At 39.4% G+C, this 27,030-nt stretch overlaps 1 protein-coding gene and 1 gene segment (V, D, J or C); one reads left to right on the forward strand and one right to left on the reverse strand.

The window, feature by feature from the left end:
• Window positions 1-3,063: 3,063 nt before the first annotated feature.
• LOC112229727 lies at window positions 3,064-16,613 on the reverse strand. The segment is given in 9 exon segments: window positions 3,064-4,514; window positions 5,259-5,302; window positions 5,687-5,727; window positions 5,812-5,842; window positions 6,526-6,624; window positions 6,752-7,072; window positions 9,250-9,573; window positions 10,114-10,271; window positions 16,488-16,613. Coding segments are annotated over 8 exon segments (1,029 nt in total).
• The window catches only part of LOC112229726 (semaphorin-4A), a 58,015-nt gene continuing 47,498 nt past the window's right edge, over window positions 16,514-27,030 (forward strand). For 2 of the 5 annotated variants that reach the window (XM_024395720.2, XM_024395724.2), the window contains exon 1: window positions 16,709-16,845. The gene's annotated coding sequence lies outside the window, so the exon portion shown is untranslated. Of the gene's footprint in view, window positions 16,561-16,707; window positions 16,846-25,335; window positions 25,414-27,030 lie in introns of those variants that run through there. The other 3 variants (XM_042309998.1, XM_024395723.2, XM_024395721.2) reach the window with 3 other exon arrangements.

The raw sequence follows: 27,030 nt of genomic DNA on the forward strand, positions 1-27,030 counted from the left end.
CCTTCGACCTCATGGCTTGGTTTTTGCTCTGACAAGCACGGTCAACTGTGGGACCTTATATTGACAGGTGTGTGCCATTCCAAATCATGTCCAATCAATTGAATTTACCACAGGTGGACTCAAATCAGGTTGTAGAAACATCTCAAGGATGATCAATAGAAAACAGGATGCACCTGAGCTCAATTTCGAGTCTCATAGTAAAGGGTCTGAATACTTATGTAATGGTATGACTTTTTTTTATCATTAAGGGGTATTGTGTGTAGATTGATGAGAATTTGTACTTTATCCATTTTAGAATAAGGCTGTAATGTAACAAAATGTCTAAAAAGGGAAGGGGTCCCAATACTTTCTGAATGCACTGTATAGCCAAGTTTTACTTTAACTTCTATTCAGTTATAGTCACAGGCATGTATTTGTAATTTTTTAAATAATAATTAGAAATCAGTTTCCAAATCATCTAATAGCATTTTAATTTCCTTCACCAAAACCCTGCAACAAAATGGGAACTCCTCTTCCCTTAACATCATAGTTTGTACTACTGTAATAAAATGGACAGTATGTTAATGTAGTAAGTAGTCGTGTTAATTTGACAATAAATTCAGTGAATATGAAGATATTGAAAAACGTTTTGTATTAAACTGTACCGTTCCATTTGATGAGATGTTATTGTGTGTCCTGTCAGACTTCTCCACAGTGTTACACCATAGTGAGTCTCTACAGGGTGCTGGGAATTGTCTCCTCTCTTCTTCTCATTACACTGACTGCATGGGCACAACTATCAGTCGAGAGCAACAATTCAGGTAAGATGTATTTCTGTATGATATTGTATACACTGAACAAAAATATAAACACAACATGTAAAGTGTTGGTCCCATGTTTCATGAGTTGAAATAAAACATCTCAGAAATGTTCCAAATGCACAAAAAGCTTAATTTCTCTCAAATGTTTTGCACAAATTTGTTTACATCCCTCATAGTGAGCATTTCTCCTTTGCCAAGATAATCCATCCACCTGACAGGTGTGGGATATCAATAAGCTGATTAAACAGCATGATCATTACACAGGTGCACTTTGTGCTGGCCACTCTAAAATGTGCAGTTTTGTCACACAACACAATGCCACAGATGTCTCAAGTTTTGAGGGAGAGTGCATTTTGTCATGCTGACTGCCAGAGAATTTAATGTTAATTTGTATACCATAAGCCACCTCCAATGTCGTTTTAGAGAATTTGGCAGTACTTTCAAATGGCCTCACAACTGCAGAGCAAGTGAAACCACGCCAGCCCAGGACCTCCACATCTGAAACCAGCCACCCAGACAGCTGATGAAACTGTGGGTTTGCACAACTGAAGAATTTCTGCACAAACTGACAGAAACCGTCTCAGGGAAGCTCATCTGCGTGCTCGTCGTCCTCACCAGGGTCTTGACCTGACTGCAGTTTGGCAGTTAGTGGGCAAATGCTCACCTTCGATGGCCACTTGCATGCTGGAGAAGTGTGCTCTTCACAGATGAATCCCAGTTTCAACTGTACCGAGCAGATGGCGTTGTGTGGTTGAGCGGTTTGTTGATGTCAACACTTTGAACAGAATGACCCATGGTGGCAGTGAGGTTATGGTATGGGCATGCATAAGCTACGGACACCGAACACAATTTAATTTTATCGATGGCAATTTGAATGCACAGAGATAGCGTGACAAAATCCTGAGGCCTATTGTCATGCCATTCATCCACCGTCATCATCTCATGTTACAACATGATATTGCATGACAACTTCTCTCAAGAATCTGTACACAATTCCTCAAAGCTGAAAATGTCCCCATGGCCAGAATACTCACAAGACAAGTCACCCATTGAGAATGTTTGAGATGCTCTGGATCAACGTGTACGACAGCATGTTCTAGTTCCCGCCAATATCCAGCAACTTCGCACAACCATTGAAGAGGAGTGGGACAACATTCTACAGATCAACTCTATGCGAAGGAGATGTGTCACGCTGCATGAAGCAAATGGTGGTCACACCGGATACCGACTGGTTTTCTGATCCACAACGGATCTGTAAGCAACAGACACATCTGTATTTCCAGTCATGTGAAAACCATAGGTTAGGGCCTCATGAATTTATTTCAATTGACTGATTTCTTTACACATATGAACTGTAACTCAGTAAAATCTTTGAAATTGTTGCATGTTGCGTTTATATTTCTGTTCAATGTAGTCACGTATGTTGCCTGAATCATAGTCAAAAGTAAAAAAATAAATAAAGAAAAATGTCAAACAAAAAAAGCAGACTAACTGAAAGTGCTATCTGTGTTCATTAGTTTTTTATTCAGGCTAACTTGAGAAAAGTAACAGAAAATCCCCAAACTAAAGAAAGGAGGAGGGCTTTCATTGTGAAAACTGCAGTAACCCAACATTCAGAATAAAAGTGCTTTGAGAGATACGGAGTGCTTCATACCTACTAGGAAGATGTTAAATGCAAAATGCATAAAACATATGTGTTAGAGGAGCCTAGTGCTTCCATAAAGTGCTATCTATCCTTCAAGTACTGTCATGATGAAATGCTCTTCTTTCTCATCTTGTGTCACTGTCTCCAAACATCCAGTAGATGTGAATGTTTACTTCAAATCTACCTGTCCTGTCACTCAGATAGTCTGTAGTTTTTTCCTTCCTATTCAAACATCAGGTAGGCTGAAGTTAACTATACAAACACATTAGGTAGGAAACTTCGTTAACCAAGTTATCTGTGTCAATATTTTAAAAAGTAGCCGTCTTATTTGACAAAATAATTATTTCTGTGATGGGTATCATACTGTAGAAGTGTATAATTGTGTGTGTGTGTGTGTGGGGGGGGTTCAGTTCACTAAAGTCATAACTTTTTACTTACCAAAAACGACTACTGTCCTTTGTATTAAGAGTACATTAACATTTCATTGTAACACTTTTGTTATGTCTTGCCATTACTTACTTGATTTCATCATGACTGAATCCAGCTACACTTAATTGAAAACTACTAAACCTTTTATTAAATCATGTGTGAATTGGATGGAATGCAGATCCTTGTCACTCATCGGCCAGAGTGCTTTATTTCCCATTCAGAACTAAGTGGGAGCATAACTATTTTCCAATCCTTTAAAATACTGTTGTTGTAGAAAATGAACTGTTACAATAATAACAGCACATTCCATCTATTGTCTGACTTTCATTCATTTCGTGAAGGCTGCTGAGGTTTGGTGATCGGATGGGAGCTGATAACCTTTTTACTTTCGTGGTTTGCTATCTAGTATATTGCGCTATTGGGTGAAAAAGTCTGAATATAGAATCCGCAAGTGGTTTGTTATAAGCAAAGCACAGATTTGATCAAAGCGGTGTCTGTCCAAAAGCATATCATGCTCAGAAAAACCACTCCTCGCAGAGAAAGAGAGCGAGAGAGAGATGCAGCTAAAGCTTAAACTACTGTGGTCAGCTTCTGTTCCGAAGGCTACAGTCCTACACATGTTACCTGTGACACTTTGTCATGTTCCACAATCTGCAGTCTGTGCAGGAGCCTTCTCATTTTGGTCAGAGAAATCAAGACGTACACTTTGTCAAAGTGCGCTTGAGATTGAACATTTTAACATCATATTTTTTGTTGTTGCATTCAAGCAAAGTTTTTAAACATATGTTTTAGATATCTGTTCAAAAACAGAGGCATGTTTGGCACTAAGGGTTCCAGGGAAATGGTAAATTAGATAAGAGGTAATAAAACGAAGAAAAAAACAAAACAAAGACATTCATTTACAAGCCATATTGATTGATTGATTGATTTGATTTTGGATAATACAATTCTTACAGTTTTAAAAGTACAAAGAATCCCAGAGGATGACACACAATAGTGTAAGAACACTTATTTCCAATGTGGTCTTCTGTGTAGGACAAAAACAGGACACAACACAAGAAAATCCATGGAAATACATGGGCCAGTGGAGGCTGCTGAGGGGAGAACGGCTGATAATAATGTCTGGAACAAAGCAAATGGATTGGCATCAATCCATGTGTTTGATGTATTTCATACTATTCCACTCCAGCCAATACCACGAAACCATCCTCCCCAATTAAGGTGCCACCAACCTCCTGTGACAAGTCCCTAACTAGCCTACACCATAAAAAATACACAATCCATACAAAATTCAAGAATATTCAGTAATTTTCCTATTTAGACCTGTGCACTTTTCCTGACGGAAGGGATCTAACCTGACCTCTGAAAGCCTTTCTGGACTGGGACAGATTTATGACTAATGGGAGACTACTCCACAGTTGAATTCCAATATAAAAGAAAGTACTTAGCAATTGCGGACACCGGCTCTTGCTTTATACATAAATAATAATCTGAAATGTTTTCAGTGGCAGTTCATAAGCATCTACATCATGACAAAATACAAGGAATTTTTATGCAATTTCTTTGTCAAAATCTGATTGGAGAACTGTATTTGTGCGTCTCCCAAAATTGATATGGTCCAAAGTCGCATACTGGACCTCCTGTGGAACGATCAACACCAGGGAGTTAATTCTCAAGGGTTCAGAAATAGGTACAGTATAGTTGATGCTTTATATTCAAGTATACAAAACTGCTTTAAAACTTTATGTGGACTGAATTGGGGCAGCAATAATGCAAATGTAAACCAGGCTCTCATATGTGAGGATTCATACCATAGAAGTGATATTACGTCAGTCAATCAATACATTCACAATTGAGATGAGTAATCTAAAACAATCACTCTAGGGGTGAAAGTAGGTTTAGCCTCAATTCATTTGAGTTTGTTTACAAATATAATCCATGTACAAATGTCAATGTGTATTTACACAACCAGGTATATCACCTATAAGTACTGTATTTTCACTATACTTAACAAGTAATACACCAGTACGAGACATTTCAGAGCAGTATGTTCGGATCATAACATTCGTGTTTTTTCAACATGAATACACTATGGGGCCTTTCCTGAAAAAATATTAAAATATTAACTAAAAACCATGTTCAATGGAAAATGTCCATATAACATGTTTTTTTTAGTCAAGGACTATTGGCTTAATCTATTCCCAGTAAACCGTCCCCAAGAGTTAAATTGGGCCGAAATGGAGATAAAAAATGAGTTCCACCACCTTTACTATGTGAGAAAATCTGATAGCATGGCAATAGATTATAAAATCATGCAACATAAAAAAAAAAACATTTAGCACGACCAAAAATGATAGTTTAACCCAAATACAATAGCTACTTACCGAGAACGATGATCTAACTGGCCTTCTTGCTTCTCCACGTCTCCCTGCAAACGTCAGAACTCAGAACATAAACACCATGACGTCCACCGACAAACTACTTCAAAAAGACCTGGAATCCTTCAATCAACCGACCCTGCATACGCCATCAAGAGATGCTGTGAAAACTAAGGGTGTCTAAGTGCTACAATGGTACACAATGTGTTTCTCTACGACTTATTTTGAGCAATTTGGCGAACAAATAATATTTAATTAAAGCGCATTCATTCAATCTATTTCAACTGAATAGTTAAAAAGATTATGAAAACGCTAAAACATTTCCGCCACTAAATACCTCCAAGTTGATAAAAGCCATTTTGAAATCCTTCTAATGTATTCGGCTGTTGTATTTTATTAATCCTAAAATTGAAAAAAAAAATGATAATAATTACCAGATTGATCCCGTTTGTTCTCAGTGCCTGTGCCTCTTTGTCTGAAATTAAAACAGAGGATTTCACACTCTAGCAATCACAGGCTTTTCTATAATCAAATTTTGGATTGAATGTCAGACTCAAACCTTGTATCTGCATCAATAACCACAGGATGCCCTATTGGAAAAAACAATCAAAATAACACATTTAATATCCAGGTTGAAGAAAGCATCATGATTCAGTGATAATGTTTGTTGTCCATGGCCATTTGTTAACATTGACTCTCTGATCTCAAAAGCAGGTGGAGTAGACTGCTGTCTAAACGTAGCAGACACTTGCCATAAAGGTCACTGTAACCACTACAGAGAGCCTGACTTGTGTGAAAGAGAGGAAAGAGGAACAAAGTCAAGAATTATCAACAGATTTTAATTCTCAACATTTCTGTGCAAGAGAAAATACAGGCCTACGAAATCCGATTTTATTCCATTTCCTCAGAAAATGACCTAATGGAATAAAATATTTTCTCCCATATTTAGCCACCTATTCTATGGTGTAACAAAACAAAAGAACTTGACCCATATAGGTCTGACCACTGAACTGGTTTACCTACATGACTACCCATAACCATAGGCATCACAACGTGCACTTAGTGTTTTGAGTGGATACTAGTAAGTTATTAAAAAAAGACTACATCTTGTAAATGTATATCCTGCAAATGTACCAATTGATGGGGCATGTTTCCCCTAAATTACAATGGTCGTAACATCCTTTTCTGAGTACTATGGTATAAATTGTCTTGCACAAGATCATTTGGTGTTTGTTATACAGTATTGGCCCATTATCCATTGATTTGATCTTACCACGGTGCAGACACACAGCGATAGTGACAGCAACTATTATGGTGAGGAGAGCAGCTGCAGAGGCCCCATACATCAACATTGTGCACATGGCATTGGAATCTATGGTGAAAATAAAGACAAAGTCTAAATAAAGATAGTTTCAAGTTATATCTTTGTTTTCAGTGTTAATGCCCTTACTGAAAGAACAGGTGCAAAAGCTTAGTAAATCTGGGTCTAATGCAATTACCATTTTTCTGCAGCAGTGTTTTGGTGATATTTTTCCCCTCAAACTCCACCACACATGTAAACTCTGCTCCTCTGTCCCACTCCTGTGCCTGGACAAGAATCTGGTTCCTAGTGAACTCTGTGGCTGAATCACTGTTGTCTGTCCAGGTGGAGTCAGTGAGTCCACTCTCTTCTCTCCCGTCTATGAGCCAGAACACACGGACCTGAGACGGGACCACTTCCAACACCAAACACAGCAGAGGGATGAAGATGCGGTCAACCTCTGGCGAAGAGACGATTTGGATGGTTGGGGCTTTACTGCTGTTCCCTACCCTTTCTCTCTCTAAGGACAAAATGGTCATCATTTAACAATTACATTATTAAGAATTACCAACTTGGTTTTCCTCCTGGTAAACTGGTTATTTAAAATAAAACAATGACTGGATTTATGATCAAAGAACATACAGTACACTACAGGTCAAACGTTTGGGGTCACTTAGAAATGTCCTTGTTTTTTTAAGAAAAGCACATGTTTTGTCCATTAAAAGAACATCAAATTGATCAGAAATACAGTGTAGACATTGTTAATGTTGTAAATGACTATCGTAGCTGGAAATTGCAGATTTTTTTGTGGAATATCTACATAGGCTTACAGGGGCCCATTATCAGCAACCATCACTCATGTGTTCCAATGGCACGTTGTGTTAGCTAATGAAAGTTTCTTATTTTAAAAAGGCTAATTGATCATTAGAAAACACTTTTGCAATTTTTGCAACAGTTGAAAACTGTTGTGCTGTTTAAAGAAGCAATAAAATTGGCCTTCTTTAGATTAGTTGAGTATCTAGAGTGGGTTCGATTACAGGCTCAAAATGCCCAGAAACAAAGTACTTTCTTCTGAAACTTGTCAGTCTATTCTTGTTCTGAGAAATGAAGGCTATTCCATGCGAGAAATTACCAAGAAACTGAAGATTTCGTACAACGCTGTGTATTAGTCACTTCACAGAACAGCACAAACTGGAGCTAACCAGAATAGAAAGAGGAGTGGGAAGCTTGTGGAAGGCTACCCGAAACGTTTGACCCAAGTTAAACAATTTAAAGGCAATGCTACCAAATACTAACTGAGTGTATGTAAATATCTGACCCACTGGGAATGTCATGAAAGGAAAAAGCTGAAATAAATCACTCTCAACTATTATTCTGACATTTCACATTCTTAAAATAAAGTGGTGATCCTAACTATTTTTTTTTTCTACATCGTATAATAATAGTGAAGAAATCAAAACCATGAAATAAAACATATGGAATCAAGTATTAACAAAAAAGTGTTAAACAAATCAAAATATATTTTATATTTGAAATTCTTTAAAGTAGCCACCTTTTACCCTGATGACAGCTTTGTACACTCTTGACATTCTCTCAACTAGTTTCATGAGGAATGCTTCTCCAACAGTCTTGAAGGAGTTCCCACACATGCTGAGCACTTATTGGATGATTTTCTTTTACTCTGCAGTCCAACTCATCCCAAACCAGCTCAATTGGGTTGAGGTCAGGGGATTGTGGAGGCCAGGTCATCTGATGCAGCACCATCCCTCTCCTTCTTGGTCAAATAGCACTTACACAGCCTGGAGGTGTGTTGGGTCATTGTCCTTTGAAAAACAAATGGCGCTAACCAGACGGGATGGCGTATCGCTGATTCACGCAGTCTCCTCTGAACAATTGATGTTGAGATGGGTCTGTTCCTTGAACTCTGCAAAGCATTTATTTGGGCTGCAATCTAAGGTGCAGTAAACTCTAATGAACTTATCCTCTGCAGCAGAGGTATCTCTGGGTCTTCCTTTCCTGTGGTGGTCCTCACGACAGCCAGTTTCATCATAGCGCTTGATGGTTTTTGTGACTGCACTTGAAGAAACTTTCAACGTTCTTCATGTCTTAAAGTAATGATGGAGTATTGTTTCTGTTTGCTTATTTGAACTGTTCTTGCCATAACATGGACTTGGTATTTTACCAAATAGGGCTATCTTCTGTATACCACCCCTACCTTGTCACAAGACAACTGATTGGCTGAAATCCATTAAGGAAAGAAATTCCACAAATAAACGTTTAACAAGGCACACCTGTTAATTGAAGTGCATTCCAGGTGACTACCTCATTAAGCTGGCTGAGAGAATGCCAAGAGTGTGCAAAGCTGTCATCAAGGCAATGGGTGGCTACTTTGAAGAATCTCAAATATATATTTTGATTTGTTTAATAACACTTTTTTGGTTAATACATGATTCCATATGTGTTACTTCATAATTTTGATATCTTCACAAAATAAAGAAAAACCCTGGAAAGAGTAGGTGTCTAAACTTTTATCTGGCACTATATATATTGTTTAATTTAGATGTAACATTCAGTTTTGTGTTTATTTTTTAAAGGTTTATATCATTAAATACATTTGAGTTTTTTTAGCAAAATATTTTTTTTTTCTAGTTTAGTAAACTTTGTAAATAAATATGAACATACACGACATTAAATTACCTGTCAAAATAATAACCTTAGAACCATTGCCAGAGTACACCATTTTGGAGTGAACAGCCAAACAGTAGTACATGCCAGAGTCGCTCACATTTGCATTGGTGATTGTAACGGAACATATGTTGTCCTGTTCCTGGTCCGTTGAAATGTTATCAACCGTTAAGGTTGTACTCATGCTGTGTGTTCCAGTCCTGGGGTCCACTTTTATCCAACTCACAGAGAAGCAGTAGGTGATAATCTCACTCAAATGGCATTTCAAGGTCACTGTATCACCAGCTTTCACCATCACCACTCCAGGTGTCTGGGCTATAATTGATGTGTGTGTAGCTAAAAACAGAAGTAGGAATAAGAAGAATATAACATATATTTAATCTAATTACTGTTTAGCATGTTTGGTGCGTTTTCATAACTTTGTCAACTTTTTTTTCATGAATAAACCAAGCATGGATGCCGAACAGAAAAAAAAAGCTTAAATCACTGTCCACTTGTAAACAATATTTCGAAATGGAATCTTATAGGCCTGCTTTGTCTAACCTAAGATGTTAATTATCTTGAAATTGCTTAATTATAACATGAACAAAACTACATTATAAACAGGTTATAGAGTTAATGACATAATGTATTTCAGATCACTGTTTCATCTCACATACAGGTAAGTAAGTTCATGAAAAAGTTACAACGTAGGCAGACTAGAATACTGTGGATATTTCTTGAAATAAATGAAAGTAGGGCCTATTCAGAGTAATGATGAAATAGTCTAAAGCCCTCACTGTCATCATGAGTTAGCGTTAGCCTAGCTGAATGTACCTTTTCTACATTAATTATCGACACATTGTCAACGTGTGCAGAATATAGTGTCATACTTGCCTTTCAAGACATAGCTCCAGCACAGCAGAAGTAGCAGGGGGCCTGGCATTTTAGTTTCACTCAATTTGAAGGGCATCATCACTTTGAGTCCGTTGAGCAACCTTTACGAGATGATGTCTTGCCCATAGGCCGAGCCTACATCTCAAAAAGCGAGACCGCTGTCACAACATTTCACCGGAAATAAACACATGAAAAGTCCTGCGTTATAACTCAAACTGTGAGCAAGAAAAGATTGGTCAGATTCCAGCAAAGACAACAACAAAACATGTTTTTCGAATGAATGCGAGAAGATTGAGAAGATTGCACCGACCTACCTTTTTTTTCTCACTTTAAGAACATATTATAGGCCTAGTTTTCTGTAAAGTAGTACAGGCCGAAACTACCTTTTGTGAATTGTATTTGACATGGTCTTAATTCAATATTAATATTAGGCTATTTCATCATTATTATATTTGATCTTATCAATAATCCTCGTTTTTAAACAATGCATCACTAAAAACGTTAGGTCAGAGGCCTGTATGCCTATATAGTATTGGTACATAATAATAATAATATAGTTATTATAATTGTTAACATTGCCTAATTATCTGAACTTAATATAATTTACTTTATTCATGGCTCTGTATGCAACTAATGATGATTCCAAGCCAAATCCAATTTACAAACTTGCATTATAGGCTGTTTTATTTCCAGAAGGGAATAAAGAAAAAAGTAGAACAAAACAAGTTTAAGAGAAACATTACATAGCCTACATTCAAATACAGACAGTTACGTGCTTCATAATGCTTATTGTTGTCTCATATAACAAAACAACAGTTGCAATGTTTAATTTGAACACACTTAAATTGGCTATAGTTCATATTCAAGTGGGGGAAAACAACATTGTATTGAATAGGCCTTGCCTATCATTGAAAAAAACGAAGAGCTACATACAGATCAAATGGCCAGAGTAACAATATATTCAGCCGTGTTTGTGCTTATGTTCGTAAACTCCTGCCATTTATTTCTAACGTTGCTTGCCTTGATCTAACCACAAAGGGCGCAAGCGACGTTGCAACCCAGCGAGGAAAAATTGCTTGTCTCGGCGTCTACACAAACTACCTGTTTACCATTGTGGTTTCTAGACCACCAAGCCCATGGAAACTCTTGAGATTGTCAGGCACACTATGGTTTCATTGCTGAACATGTCAGTCGGAACATATGTCCGGAAATCGCCAAAGGAGTTTGATGAAATTACAATAAAATGTTGTAGGCTAAAACACAAGAGATGAATGGAAATTGCCGAAGTAAAACTGAAAATATGTCTAACGGAGAATTTTGTCTTCACGGTAAAGGCAAAGGCGGCATGGCGATGGAGCTAAAGGCGTTGATGCTGCAGTCATGCGTAAAAAGAAACGTTCGCAGTCTTGGTGAAAAATGTCAGCATTTACAACACAACTATGCTATGAGTTTGTGGCTTTCAAGAGTTCATATTTTGCATCAAGTCTTTAATGCAGTGTTTGACGGATGAATTAATGATCAAGAGGACCACAATGGAAATAAGTCCCAAACTTTGTGTTATCCTCGTGCTTGTTTTTTTGTGTGTTTTTTTTAAAATGATCGAATGAATAAACTAAACTAAACCTGATGCTGAACTGTGAACTCCAATAATTTCCCCATAACATTCACGTAGATGCTTCTAGTTGTTAGGAATTAGATTAAAATAAAAAACATTTGGATTTACAATAATTAGGGGTGAACTTGAAGATATTTCAATCTATTTAAAAAATACAAGTGTTTTACCTTTATTTAACTAGGCAAGTCAGTTAAGAACGAATTGTTATTTACAATGACGCTGGGCCAATTGTGAGCTGCCATATGGTACTCCAAATCACAGCTGGTTGTGATACAGCCTGGTGTATGGATCAAATGCATTATAGACCCACAATTGGCACAAACAAGCGCGTTCAAATGCCAATTCCCGCGCGCCCTCTTTTGCTAAACATTTACGCACGGTAGTTAGGCCACCATTTATTTACCTTGTCTATCGAGTCGCAGACAGTCAGGAAGACACTACCATGGCTTATATCCTATCAAAGACAAATTACAAACGTATAAATCAACAGCCTACTTAGCTACATTAATAACAGGGTATTTACTTGTAGGTATTTACTTTTAGATTGTAACAATTGTTTGGATTTGCAGGCCTATTGAATAATGTGTTATGGCAACAAGTACCGTTTATTTACCATGTCAGATAAAGTGTAGGCTATGGACCAATATCTGAAGGAGCTGTCAATACACGTACCCCTCGATTTTGCATATTTGGAAATGGTGCAAATACCTGCAAAAGTTTGAAACATTGCCATGCACACAAAGGGCTGTTCTGAGGTAGCTGCTGAGCCTAAAATCTGATTTTCCCACCTGTATTTGGGGAGTTTCTCCCATGATTCTCCACAGATCCTCTCAAGCTCTGTCAGGTTGGATGGGGAGGGTTGCTGCAGAGCTATTTTCAGGTCTCTTCAGAGATGTTCAAGTCCGGGCTCTGGCTGGGCCGCAAGGACATTCAGAGATTTGTCCCGAAACCACTCCTGCGTTGTCTTGGCTGTTGTCCTGTTGGAAGGTGAACCTTCGCCCCAGTCGGGGCGCTCTGGAGCAGGTTTTCATCAAGGATCTCTCTGTACTTTGCTCTGTTCCTCTATCCCTCGATCCTGACTAGTCTCCCAGTCCCTGCTGCTGAAAAACATCCCCACAGCATGATGCTGCCACCACCATGCTTCACTGTAGGGATGGTGCCAGGTTTCCTCCAGACGTGACGCTTGTCATTCAGGCCAGAGATTTGTTTTCATCAGATCAGAGAATCTTGTTTCTCATGGTCTGAGAGTCTTTAGGTGCCTTTTGGCAAACTCCAAGCGGGCTGTCATGTGCCTTTTACTGAGGAGTGGCTTCCGCCTGGCCACTCTACCATAAAGGCCTGATTGGTGGAGTGTTGCAGAGATGGTTGTCCTTCTGGAAGGTTTTCCCATCTCCATAGAGGAACTCTGGAGCCCTGTCAGGGTGACCATTGGGTTCTTGGTTACCTCCCTCACCAAAGCCCTTCTCCCCCAATTGCTCAGTTTGGCCGGGCGGCAAACTCTAGGAAGTCTTGGTGGTCCAAACTTCTTCCAATTAAGAATGATGGAGGCCACTGTATCTTGGGGACCTTCAATGCTGCAGACTTTTTTTGCTACCCTTCCCCAAATCTCCGAGCTTTACGGACAATTCCTTCGACCCCATGACTTGGTTTTTGCTCTGACATGCACTGTCAACAGCAGGACCTTTTATAGACAGCTGTGTGCCTTTCCAAATAATTTCCAACCAATTGAATTTACTACAGGTGGACTCCAATCAAGTTGTAGAAACATCTCAAGGATGATCAATGGAAACAAGATGCACCTGAGCTCAATTTCGAGTCTCATAGCAAAGGGTCTGGATACCTATGTACTGTAAATAAGATATTTCTGTTTTTTATTTATGAAAGAAAAATAAATGTGCAAAAAATTCTAAAAACCTGTTTTTGCTTTGTCATTATGAGGTAATATATGTAGATTGATGAGAAAAACACATTTAATTAATTTTAGAATAAGGCTATAATGTAACACAATACGGAAGAAATGAAGCAGTATGAATACTTTCCGAATGCACTGTATATTGGAAATTCTGTGACTATTCAGTCAATAGCTTTTGAACCAAGCATGCCATGAATATGGTATATTCTGAATCAGGGGTGGATGGAGAACAATCCACACCTTAAAAATAAATACTCCTCCTAATAATAATAGATTTCCGAATGCACTGTATGTTAAAAATTCTGTGACTATTCAGTCAATAGCTCTTACACAAAACATGCCATGATTAGGACAATGATATATTCTGAATCAGGGGAAGATGGAGAAAATTACCCCCCCCCCAAAAAAATGCAATGAAAAATGTTATTGAACAACAACAAAAACATTCTCCATCCTCCCCTGATTCAGAATATATAACTATCATAGTCATGGCATGCTTTCTGTAAGAGCTATTGAGAGAGAAAACCGAATATCCACCGAATGTCCAATATAACACACATTTTACCTCGGTCCAGCAATTACGCATGTGTTGTAGCCTATACATAACTGTGGCTAAAACTGGACCCCTCAAGCTAATAAAGCCTAAATGCCAGGATCAATACTTTAGATGACAATAAATAGACCGGTTTAAGAAGGAGCCAATAATGGACAGTCTAAACCAGCGGTGCAAGCGTTGTGTCAATAATATAGTACTAGGGGTAACCCCCCTGTAATTCACATTAAGACCACAAGATATTACCAAATAATTTCCCCAACACTTTCTCTGGCTGACACTCATCTTGCTCAACCAAAAATGGCCTGTGTCATCACAACTTTTGGAGATATTTCAACAAAACGCTTGTGGTAAGTTGACCTAATTTATTTCAATTTAGAAAACGTTGTAGATATATTCCACTGAAGTTCGATCTATAATTGTTTAAAAAATATATAAAGTAGGAAAGCCTTAAGATAAATAATCCATTTGCTTAGAGAGAACATTCTTGATATATTTTTACTAAAGTAATAATATGTTGGATGAGTGTGTTGAGGGCAACCCAATGGTAACTGGCCCCTTTTTGGTTATGAATGGGTTTCTACCTGTCATTTAGACAATGACTAGGCCAGTTAGCGCTAGTTTATGCTAACTTGAATTGTGCTCCAATTTTACTTGGGATAGCTGTATTTGTTACCTATGTACAAGTTAGAATTGTGAAATAGCAGAGCATAAGAGAGTTGCCACATCAATGTTACACTGAATTGATTAGTTAAGTTATTGTTATTAAATGTTATATTCCACTCCAATAGTATATTCAAATGAATATTGTTTTTAATTAATAAAAAAATATTGAAAACCTTTTGCTCCTGAATGTAATTTTGAAGACTACTTGGATCTAAAAACATGCATTATTCAAATACTACTTAGTGCAAGTGTACTAATGGTGACATGTGCAACATCACCCCCCCCCCCATATTTTATTTAAATAATAAAATAAGACAACTCGACTTAGCTTTTAAGTAGTACTTACTAAAGAACAAAAAGGGGTGGTGGGGTGGGGGGGACACAAAAAGGGGGTGAGAGTATTTTTTTTTACACGCCCCTTTTCTAAAAACAACATTTCATGAAATAACTAAAATAATGTAGGCATTTACTTACATGACCTTTATCCACATACCAATTTTTCTCCAAACATTGCTTTTTTGTGTCAGCAATTAGAAATTGTTCTTAGTGTGGGCTAGTTACCCCCTATTACGCTAACCGTTTCGTCCTCACGATTATCCCTTGAGAAATACTTCATTGGGGATTTCCTCAGCATTGATAGGGCGAGATAGTTTTAGCAGTCGTTAAACTGCCTAGTTCAAAATTGCCGCCGGTATAGGCATGTAACGCCCATCTGACTGTCCAAGATAGCGGCTGCGGTGGCAAATTGGTTTAAATTACATGAGAAAAAAATGATGGTCTGTTATAATAAGCGTTTCTCTTGTCCTTTCCTTAATGGCCTTCTGTAAACCGTCCCAACAAGAAGGCTGAGTGAAGGGCTTTCTATCATTTTCACCAGAGAATTGACCAGAGAGAGAGATTGACTGAAGATAAATTCTGTGAAGGGTGCAAGATCAAGTCATGAACAGGTAAAACTGATTTCTTTATATACAGTGCATGTCTGCACCTGTCATGAGCTCTGAGGCGCAGGGTTGCAGGCAGATGTTTGGGGTTTATGCATCCTGTGCTGTGTAGGTTAAGTTGTGTTTTATACGCAGCAAGCTGGTCCACTCCAGCATATCAAGCAAATTAATGGCTTAACAATATGCAACTTTTTCCCAGGTAATTCATTTGAACGTTATAGACTACACTCTGAGGTGGTTTTTCCTGCAAGGTATGTGTGCATAGCCTACCCAATGGTTTGATTTGTAATTAAAAGCTTAGGCTATGAGATGCTTTTCTGTCATTTTGTAGATATCAAGTGGCCATCTTAGTTTTGATCAATTCAATTTAGTTAGGCTTACCTATTCAAATATATCCGACCGTAGACCTATTATAATCGGAACGGTTTTGTTTCCAAAAACGGATAGTCAAGTAATATATCTGCCAGAATGCTCTGCTGAAGTTGAGTTAGTAGTGGTTGATGCCAGTAAAAGCCAGACAGGGCTTTAAATTGACAATGGCATTGAAAAAAAAATGTGTTAACGTGAATTGTAATGAAGGGAAAATGTAATGATGTGACCTCAAGCGACATGGTGGATTTGATCGTATAGCCTACAATATTGTGTTTAAAAGCAGCAGAGGATAAAATACATGTTGGTTAGTCTTACCGGTTTTCCTCCTGTAGATGGCGCCTGTTGATCACCAGAGATCAGTCTACTAACAGCAATCTGTTGATCAACGGTGTGTGTTCACTTCGCTGAACAGGGGCAATACAATTGTATGGGAGAATGCAGGCCAGTCAGACAGGCGTTTTTCATCTGGGAGCGTCTTGAGCAAATGTTTACGGTCAGAGTTTTCCTCTTGTGGGCACGATTTATTTCGTTCGTAGCGAGAAGAGAGCTTGCTACCTTAGTGGCGTAGGTAGGCTTCTACAACAATCAGACCGTCTACCTGAACGCAAGGGCGCTCTGGTTAGATCAACGGGAGGGATATAAACGCACAAATCCTCTGCACTTTGAGATGTGGGTAAGAACGCTGTGTCGAGTATGGCATTTTAGTAGCTTTTGTTCAATTCGTTTGCACAACACGTTAAATATAGGCTATATAGCTAGTTAGCTACTTTAAATTAGCACATTTCTACCAGCACAACGAGAATGTCGTTAGCCTGCTAACGTTTGCTAGCTCACCCTTTTTTTCAGTGAGTGTTTTGATTACAAACAGCCCATGTTATAGCCAGCATACTCATGGCAGCCTGCACATGCTTCTGTCATTTGCGTTGAAACGGAACAAAACATCCGATGCACATGTGTGATAATGCACGGTTGTTGTATTTTGCAAATGATTCCGAATGACTTTTGCGCGCTGTGTACGTAGAGAACGCAACACTTCTGGGCTGAATATGGGAAAACACGTGCTTCCCTCTGCCTGTGGCGGAGTCGCGCTGTGGAATGTATTGACTGTTTTCCTCTTGCACTTGGTTGTTATTGTAACGTTATGCAACTTGCTTTCAGCGTTGTCTCTGGAATTCAACGTTTGTGGGTGTTGGGTAATATCAGCAGTGAAAATATCAGCTATAGTCTCTGGCACATAACCTTAGCCCTGTCTGTTTTCCCGGCAACGTTTCCAACCATACTCATAACATGGCGAAACGTGTTACGATTGTCTACACTCGGTCTCAAACGTGAGTCTACCCCCTGATTCCACTGCTGCACAGAGATAGAGAATAGGCTACATCTGTGTAACAAAGTGATTTGAATGCCTTTTTGTTATTCTGTGACAGACCTAATGCCAAGGGAAAGCCATGCTTGGCTGCAAATAAAGGCAAGGAAGTCATAATTGACTGACTATTGTCTTTATGGAGAAGGAGGGTCTTCTTGCTCTTAACCTATTGAGGATGGTAAATTGGATGGATGGTTGAAGTGTGCATCAAAGGGGCACAAACAATTGCTTCTGCCCATTGAGGAATTCCACAGCTCTTGAAACCAAAGCTTGCACAACAAAATCATCTTGTATGAACTCTGCTTCAGCCTCAGGACATGCTTGCTGGTGCTTTATAACCTGGCAGGTAGTTGTTGTCCAACCCTTTCATCTGACACTATTGTTCATAAATGGGGGATTTTCCCTCAGATCTTTGTATCATGCCTCAATAAGTAATGTTTGATAGCAGGTAAAGGGGTGTGGTGGGCAGAAGTGCAGGTATCTGCTGGTTTGTCTATTTAAGAGAGGCTTTGTATGCTTCATTCTCACACACGTCTCCAGGCAGTCGTCTGTCAGCTGTGTACAGTCTTGTATCATTAACCTTTTTTAAATTGACTATAGTATTTGTTTATTAAAGTGGAACTGACATAATGCTATCAGGTTGTAAATCACAGCTGGCCTGGTACATTGTTTGCTGCCTCAAGCCAATCGGGATGCACTGTTTCGGTTTTAAAACTTTGGACAAAAGTGGTTGAATGTAACGAAGGCTGGGAATGTCAATACAATCATACTAGCATAGGCAATGATGACAAGTCAGTCATAACGTGACTAATAGGATAGCTTATCTATTTATCGATTTATTTAGCAAGATAAAAACACAGAGCCTAATGTTAGCTATAAAGGCAACATGTAAAGTGTCGGCCCTGCGTTTCATGAGCTGAAATAAAAGAACCCAGAAATGTTCCATACTCACAAAAAGCACATTTCTCAAGTTTTGTACAGAAATTTGTTTACATCCCTGTTAGTGAGCATTTCTCATTTGCCAAGATAATCCATCCACCTGACAGGTGTGGCATATCAAGAAGCTGATTAAACAGCATGATCATTACACAGGTGCACCTTATGCTGGGGTTAATAAAACGCTACTCTAAAAGGTGCAGTTTTGTCACAAAATACAATGCCAAAGATGTTTTGCGGGAGCATGCAATTGGCATGCTGACTACAGGAATGTCCACCTGAGCTGTTGCCATATAATTTAATGTTAATTTCTCTACCATAAGCTGCTTCCAATGTCATTTTAGAGAATTTGGCAGAATGTCCAACTGGCCTCACAACCACAGACCACGTGTATGGCGTTGTGTCTGTGAGTGGTTTACTGATGTCAAAGTTGTGAACAGAGTGCCCAATGGTGGCGGTGGGAATAAGCTATGGACAACCAGTACAATTGCATTTTATCGATGGCAAGTTGAATGCACAGAAATACCATATGATCCTGAGGCCCTTTTTTTAAGGAATCTGTGACCAACAGATGCATTTCTGTATTCCCAGTCATGTGATATCCATAGCTTAGGGCCTAATTAATTTATTTCAATTGTCTGATTTCCTCATATGAATCTTTGAAATTGTAGCATTTTTATTCAGTATAGCTAGCTGCTGGGAGGATGATGTCATTGAGTGAGTGGGCAACTCCCCCCCCCATATAATTTTTTGGTGTCTACAGCTAGAGATGCCGGTGTCATTTGGTTAGCTAACAAAACATGTGTATCACTTTGCTAGGTAGCTATGCTGAACTTGAACGACTGTTATCCACAGTTAGCCTATCTCTTAGTTGTCAATCAAATGTATTTGGCGTCCATCAAATTAGAGGCAAGGCAGGTTCCGACTCCGTTGTCAAAATGTGGTTTGGGACAAGCATGAATTGGCAGGCAAACTGCAGAAAGGCAAGCAGGCTACTATTCTCCATGGACAAGCTGAAAAGGTTTTGAGAGTGTTTATCTACTGTTCACTCGGTAGATTTGAGCTCCTATCTCACTCTTGCTAACATTAGTTGATCTTGTTGTTGATGTGCATAGGCAACTGAGTGAGAGAGAGCCTACCTCATTGTTTGATCAATAAGACTGTAAAGTTCCCAAAATCTAAGGGGACTCCTGTGGAATTTGCATATTTGCAGAAATCCATTCACTTGTGTTTTGTGGCTTTTGGCGAATGCTTTTTAATTATGTGAAGTCGCTCTGTTACTGCTCCCTGTAAACACGCAGCCCAGTTTAAAGTGAATGATGGCAGGTCTGTGTGGAAAACGTCTTATTTTCATATAGGCCTACTGTAGCTCTGATTGGCTATTGTTGTGTAATCAAATCAACTTTTATTTGTGACATACACATGGTTAGCAGATGTTAATGCGAGTGTTGCGAAATACTTGTGCGTCTAGTTCCGACAATGCAGTAATAACCAACGAGTAATCTAACCTAACAATTTCACAACTACCTTATACACACACACACACACACACACACACACACACACAAGTGTAAATGAATGAAATAATATGTACCTAAACATATATGAATGAGTGATGGTACAGAACAGCATAGGCAAGATGCAGTAGATGATATCGAGTACAGTATATACATATGAGATGAGTAATGTAGGGTATGTAAAAATAAAAGTGGCATAGTTTAAAGTGGCTAGTGATACATGTATTACATAAAGATGGCAAGATGCAGTAGATGGTATCGAGTACAGTATATACATATGAGATGAGTAATGTAGGGTATGTAAACATTATATGAAGTGGCATTGTTTAAAGTGGCGAGTGATTATATTTTTTACATCAATTTTTACATTATTAAAGTGGCTGATTTTTACATTATTAAAGTGGCTGGAGTTGAGTCCGTATGTTGGCAGCAGCCACTCAATGTTAGTGGTGGCTGTTTAACAGTCTGATGGCCTTGAGATAGAAGCCGTTTTTCAGTCTCTCGGTCCCTGCTTTGATGCACCTGTACTGACCTTGCCTTCTGGATGATAGCGGGTGAACAGGCAGTGGCTCGGGTGGTTGTTGTCCTCTTTATGGCCTTCCTGTGACATCGGGTGGTGTAGGTGTCCTGGAGGGCAGGTAGTTTGCCCCCGGTGATGCGTTGTGCAAACCTCACTACCCTCTGGAGAGCCTTACGATTGTGGGCGGAGCAGTTGCTGTACCAGGCGGTGATACAGCCTGACAGGATGCACTCGATTGTGCATCTGTAAAAGTTTGTGTCATTTTGGTGACAAGCCGAATTTCTTCAGCCTCCTGAGGTTTAAGAGGCGCTGGACCAATTCAGTTTGTCCGTGATGTGTACGCCGAGGAACTTAACTTACTAACCTCTCCACTACTGTCCCGCCGATGTGGATAGGGGGGTGCTCCCTCTGCTGTTTCCTGAAGTCCACGATCATCTGTTTTGTTGACATTGAGTACGAGGTTATCTTCCTGACACCACACTCCGAGGGCCCTCCCCTCCTCCCTGTCGGCCGTCTCGTCGTCGTTGGTAATCAAGCCTATCACTGTAGTGTCGTCTGCAAACTTGATGATTGAGTTAGAGGCGTGCATGGCCACGCAGTCGTGGGTGAACAGGGAGTACAGGAGAGGGCTCAGAACACACCCTTGTGGGGCCCCAGTGTTGAGGATCAGTGGGGTGGAGATGTTGTCACCTACCCTCACCACCTGGGGGCGTCCCGTCAGGAAGTCCAGTACCCAGTTGCACAGAGCTTGATGATGAGTTTGGAGGGTACTATGGTGTTAAATACTGAGCTGTAGTTGAACAGCATTCTCACATAGGTATTCCTCTTGTCCAGATGGGTTAGGGCAGTGTGGTTGCGATTGCGTCGTCTGTGGGCCTATTGGGGCGGTAAGCAAATTGGAGTGGGTCTAGGGTGTCAGGTAGGGTGGAGGTGATATGGTATTTGACTAGTCTCTCAAAGCACTTCATGATGACGGAAGTGAATGCTACGGGGCGGTAGTCGTTTAGCTCAGTTACCTTAGCTTTCTTTGGAAAAGGAACAATGGGGGCCCTCTTGAAGCATGTGGGAACATCAGACTGGGATAAGGATTGATTGTATATGTCCGTAAACACACCAGCCTGCTGGTCTGCGCGTGCTCTGAGGACGTGGCTTGGGATGCCTTCTGGGCCTGCAGCCTTGCGAGGGTTTAAATGTTTTACTCACGTCGGCTGCACGTCGGCTGCAGTGAAGGAGAGTCTGCAGGTTTTGGTAGCAGACCGTGTCAGTGGCACTGTGTAGAGTCCGGTCCTGGACAAGATGGATGTTTTTATTATGGTTTATTTAGGTGCAATGTCTATTAATTGTCCAAACACGCAGCCACTTTATAACTCTCTATATTACTATAGAATTTTCACAAATGCCTTACTTTTTAATATAATGTTTGGGATTGAAGTAGAGTATGAAAACAGCCATATGTTTTTTGTCTAACTTGGCAAGTCAGTTAAGAACACATTCTTATTTACAATGATAGCCTACACCGGCCAAACCCGGATGAAGCTGGGTCATAGTGCGCCGCCCTATGGGACTCCCATTCACGGCCGGTTGTGATACAGCCTGGATTCGAACCAAGGTGTCTGTTTTTTAATTTTTTAAAATTTGTAATAATGACAAGTACAACAATACTGAATGAACACTTATTTTAACATAATATAATCAATACAAATAAATTTAGGCTCAAATAAATAATTCAACATGTTCAATTTGGTTTAAATAATGCAAAAACAAAGTGTTGGAGAAGAAAGTAAAAGTGAAATATGTAAAAAAAAAAAAAAAAAAAAAAAAAATATAACGTTTAAGTTCCTTGCTCAGAACATGAGAACATATGAAAGCTGGTTGTTCCTTTTAACATGAGTCTTCAATATTCCCAGGTAAGAAGTTTTAGGTTGTAGTTATTATAGTACTATTTCTCTCTAAACGATTTGTATTTCATATACCTTTGACTATTGGATGTTCTTATAGGCACTTTAGTATTGCCAGTGTAACAGTATAGCTTCCGTCCCTCTCCTCGCCCCTACCTGGGCTCGAACCAGGAACACATTGACAACCGCCACCCTCGAAGCATCGTTACCCATCGCTCCACAAAAGCCGCGGCCCTTGCAGTGGGGAACAACTACTCCAAGTCTCAGAGCGAGTGCCGTTTTGAAACGCTATTAGCGTGCAACCTGCTAACTAGCTAGCCATTTCACATTGGTTACACCAGCCTATTCTCGGGAGTTGATAGGCTTGAAGTAATAAACAGCTCAATGCTTGAAGCACAGCGAAGAGCTGCTGGCAAAACGCACTAAAGTGCTGTTTGAATGAATGCTTACGAGCCCGCTGGTGCCTACCATCGCTCAGTCAGACTGCTATATCAAATCATAGACTTAATTATAATAAAACACAGAAATACGAGCCTTTGGCCATTAATATGGTCGAATCCGGAAACTATCATTTCGAAAACAAAACATTTATTATTTCAGTGAAATACGGAACCGTTCCGTTTTTTATCTAACGGGTGGCATCCCTAAGTCTATATATTGCTGTTACATTGTACAACCTTCAATGTTATGTCATAATTACGTAACATTCTGGTAAATTGGTTCGCAACGAGCCAGGCGGCCCAAACTGTTGCATATACCCTGACTCTGCGTGCAATGAACGCAAGAGAAGTGACACAATTTCACCTGGTTAATATTGCCTGCTAACCCGGATTTCTTTTAGCTGAATATGCAAGTTTAAAAATATATACTTCTGTGTATTGATTTTAAAAAAGGTATTGGTGTTTATGGTTAGTTACAGTCGTGCAACGATTGTGCTTTTTTCGCAAATGCACTTTTGTTAAATCATCCCCCGTTGGGCGAAGTTGGCTGTCTTTGTTAGGAAGAAATAGTCTTCACACAGTTCGCAACGAGCCAGGCGGCCCAAACTGCTGCATATACCCTGACTCTGTTGCAAGTGAAGTGACACAAAGATATTCATGTTAGCAGGCAATGTTAACTAAATATGCAGGTTTAAAAATATATACTTGTGTATTGATTTTAAGAAAGGCATTGATGTTTATGGTTCGGTACACGTTGGAGCAACAACAGTCCTTTTTCGCGAATGCGCACAGCATCGATTATGTGCAACGCAGGACACGCTAGATAAATTAGTAATATCATCAACCATGTGTAGTTATAACTCGTGATTATGATTGATTGTTTTTCGTAAGATAAGTTTAATGCTAGCTAGCAACTTGCTTTGGCTTCTTGCTGCATTCGCGTAACAGGCAGTCTCCTCGTGGAGTGCAATGAGAGGCAGGTGGTTAGAGCGTTGGACTAGTTAACCGTAAGGTTGCAAGATTGAATCCCAGAGCTGACGAGGTAAAAATCTGTCGTTCTGCCCCCGAACACGGCAGTTAACCCACCGTTCCTAGGCCGTCATTGAAAATAAGAATGTGTTCTTAACTGACTTGCCTAGTTAAATAAAGATGGAATAAAGGTGTAAAAAATCGTCCAAATCGGTGACCAAAAATATCGATTTCCGATTGTTCTGAAAACTTGAAATCGTAATTAATCGGTCGACCTCTAATATGAACAGATTTTTATATACGATTTCATGTTGCTAAAATGCTATCAGTTCCACTTTAAGTCTGACTTTGTTAGTATAATGAGTAATTAAGCAATGTCAAGTTACAAGTTAATTGACATGAGAACTTGAGAAATAGCAACTCTACAGAGCGCCAATGGCTAAATTACTTCCGGACATGAACGGTTTGTAGAGTTCTTCCTCCTTCTCACCTTTCTATGCTCTGGGCTGGTCAGATCTGCTGTAGTCATGACAACTCCACAGGGGCCTAGGGGATCAAAGCCTTCGCCGAGCCATTCCAGGAGATTGCTTTCACGTTCTCTCTCTGTCCCGCTCTCCCGATGCCAGATAGATATATATATATATATATATATCTATCTATCTATCCAGAGGAAGACAAGTCTTCTCTTTCTTGCCTTCTCTCTCTTTGCAGTTGGGGTTACCCCTACCTAGGGCTATAGAGGTCATGAAATTTTGTCATGCGAAAGACTGCCTTTCTCAAGGGTAATTGACAGTTAATGAACATAAACATCAACACATACAAGCTGCCTTTGGAACATCTACATTTAAAAAAGTACAATGAATCAATTTAATATATACCATAGTAAATCCATTGTTTGTTTCAGGTAGGTCTAAAGAAACATGATATAAAGAAAATGTATTTCAGATGAACAGAATATGTGTTGGCCTATCTATTGTAAGTCATCTGGCTATGCCACAGGCTTGTTCATTTAGCAGACAAGATATGTCATTATTTTTTATGAATTTATAGTAAGAAGAATATAATTGAACTTAGCTGAATAAAATGTAAAGGATATTTTTCCCATTCCGTAGCGAGTGCTCATATGAAGGAGATGTTGAGTGTAAAAGGGATGATTTGAAACAGGTTTTAAAGTTGCCAAATAACTCTAGTTGTTAATGATACAAACCTTACATGCTGACCAGACCGCACGTGCGCATGTTGATTTTTGTCAATCCACCCCAGATGCTCTCAGGACACGCAGGTTGAAATATCAAAGCAAACTCAGAACCAACTATATTAATTTGGGGACAGGTCGAAAAGTATTACACATTTATGGCAATAGCTAGCTAGCTTGCTGTTGCTAACTAATTTGTCCTGGGATATAAACATTGGGTTGTGCATTTCAGGTAAAATAACAAGGTCCTCTACTCCAACAATTAATCCACAGATAAGAGGGTAATGTTAAACCAAGTTTGTTTCTTGTAATCTCTCTTCAGGCTTCTTCTTCTCCTTTGGACTTCACACGGCGGTTTAACATTAACCTCTACAGGATCGGTGTTTCCCCCTGCGTGACAGTTGAGTAATGTAGGCTAATGTGATTAGCATGAGGTTGTAAGTAACAAGAACATTTCCCAGGACATAGACATATCTGATATGGGCAGGAAGATTAACAAGAATTTAAGCTAACTGCACTGTCCAATTTACAGTAGCTATTACATTCAAAGAACACCATGCTATTGTTTGAGGGGAGTGCACAGTTATGAACTTGAAAATGTATTAATAAACCAATTATGAACATTTGTGCAGTCGTGATGCAACATTTTGGGGAAAAGGCAATGGTTCAATGGATCAGTCTAAAACTTTGCACATACACTGCTGCCATCTATTAGCCAAAATCAAAATTTCGCCTAGATCCCTAAGTCATGTTGGAATTTCTCTTGCATTACAAAAATTGATTAAAAAAATCAAAAAAAAATTGTATTATCTTTTACCAGATCGTATGTGTTATATTCTCCTACATTCCTTTCACATTTCCACAAACGTCAAAGCGTTTCCTTTCACATGGTATCAAGAATATGCATATCCTTGCTTCAGGTCCTGAGCTACAGGCAGTTAGATTTGGTATGTTATTTTAGGCGAAGATTGAAGAAAGGGTCCGATCCTTTTTAAGGTGCATTACTACAACCAACTGGGCTGGAGTGTGGACCTCAGTTCATCTTTCAATCACCCACGTGGCTATATGCTTCTAAAAACCAATAACGAGATGGCACGTGGGTATATGCTCCTGAAACCCAACGAGGAGATGGAAGAGGCGGGACTTACAGTGCATCAAACGACACAAATAGAACCAAGTTCCATTTTAGCACTTGGCCAAGCAGACGCTTGCGAGCAGTGTGGGTTCAATGATTGAACAACATATATGCGAGCGGTGTGGTCACCATGTTAGAATGTCTTAGAAATCAAAACATACAGTGCCTTCGGAAAGTATTTTAACTTTTTCCACATTTTGTTACGTTACAGCCTTATTCTAAAATGGATTAAATGAGGGGGGTCCTCAGCAATCTACACACACTAACCCATAATGACAAAGCGAAAACTGTTTTTTTTTTTTTTTTTTTTAGAATTCTTTGCAAATTAAGAAAAATATATTAAAAAACAGACCTATGAGATTCAGAATTGAGCTCAGGTGCATCCTGTTTCCATTCATTATCCTTGATGTTTCTACAACTTGATTGGAGTCCACCTGTGGTAAATGCAATTGATTGGACATGATTTAGAAAGGCACAAACCTGTCTATGTAAGGTCCTACAGTTGACAGTGTATGTCAGAGCAAAAACCAAGCTATGAGGTCGAGGGAATTGTCCGTAGAGCTCCGAGACAGCATTGTGTCAAGGCACAGATCTGGGGAAGGGTACCAGAACATGTCTGCAGCATTGAAGGTCCCCAAAGAACACAGTGGCCTACATCATTCTTAAATGGAAGAAGTTTGGACCACCAAAACTCTTCCCGGAGCTGGCCGCCTGGTCAAACGTAGCAATTGGGGGAGAAGGGCTTTGGTGAAGAAGGTAACCAAGAACCCGATGGTCACTCTGACAGAGCTCCAGAGTTATTCTGTGGAGATGGGAGAACCTTCCAGAAGGACAACCATCTCTGCAACACTCCACCAATCAGGCCTTTATGGTAGAGTGGCC

This window comes from Oncorhynchus tshawytscha, linkage group LG31, assembly GCF_018296145.1.
Source record: "Oncorhynchus tshawytscha isolate Ot180627B linkage group LG31, Otsh_v2.0, whole genome shotgun sequence".
Lineage (NCBI taxonomy): Eukaryota > Metazoa > Chordata > Actinopteri > Salmoniformes > Salmonidae > Oncorhynchus > Oncorhynchus tshawytscha.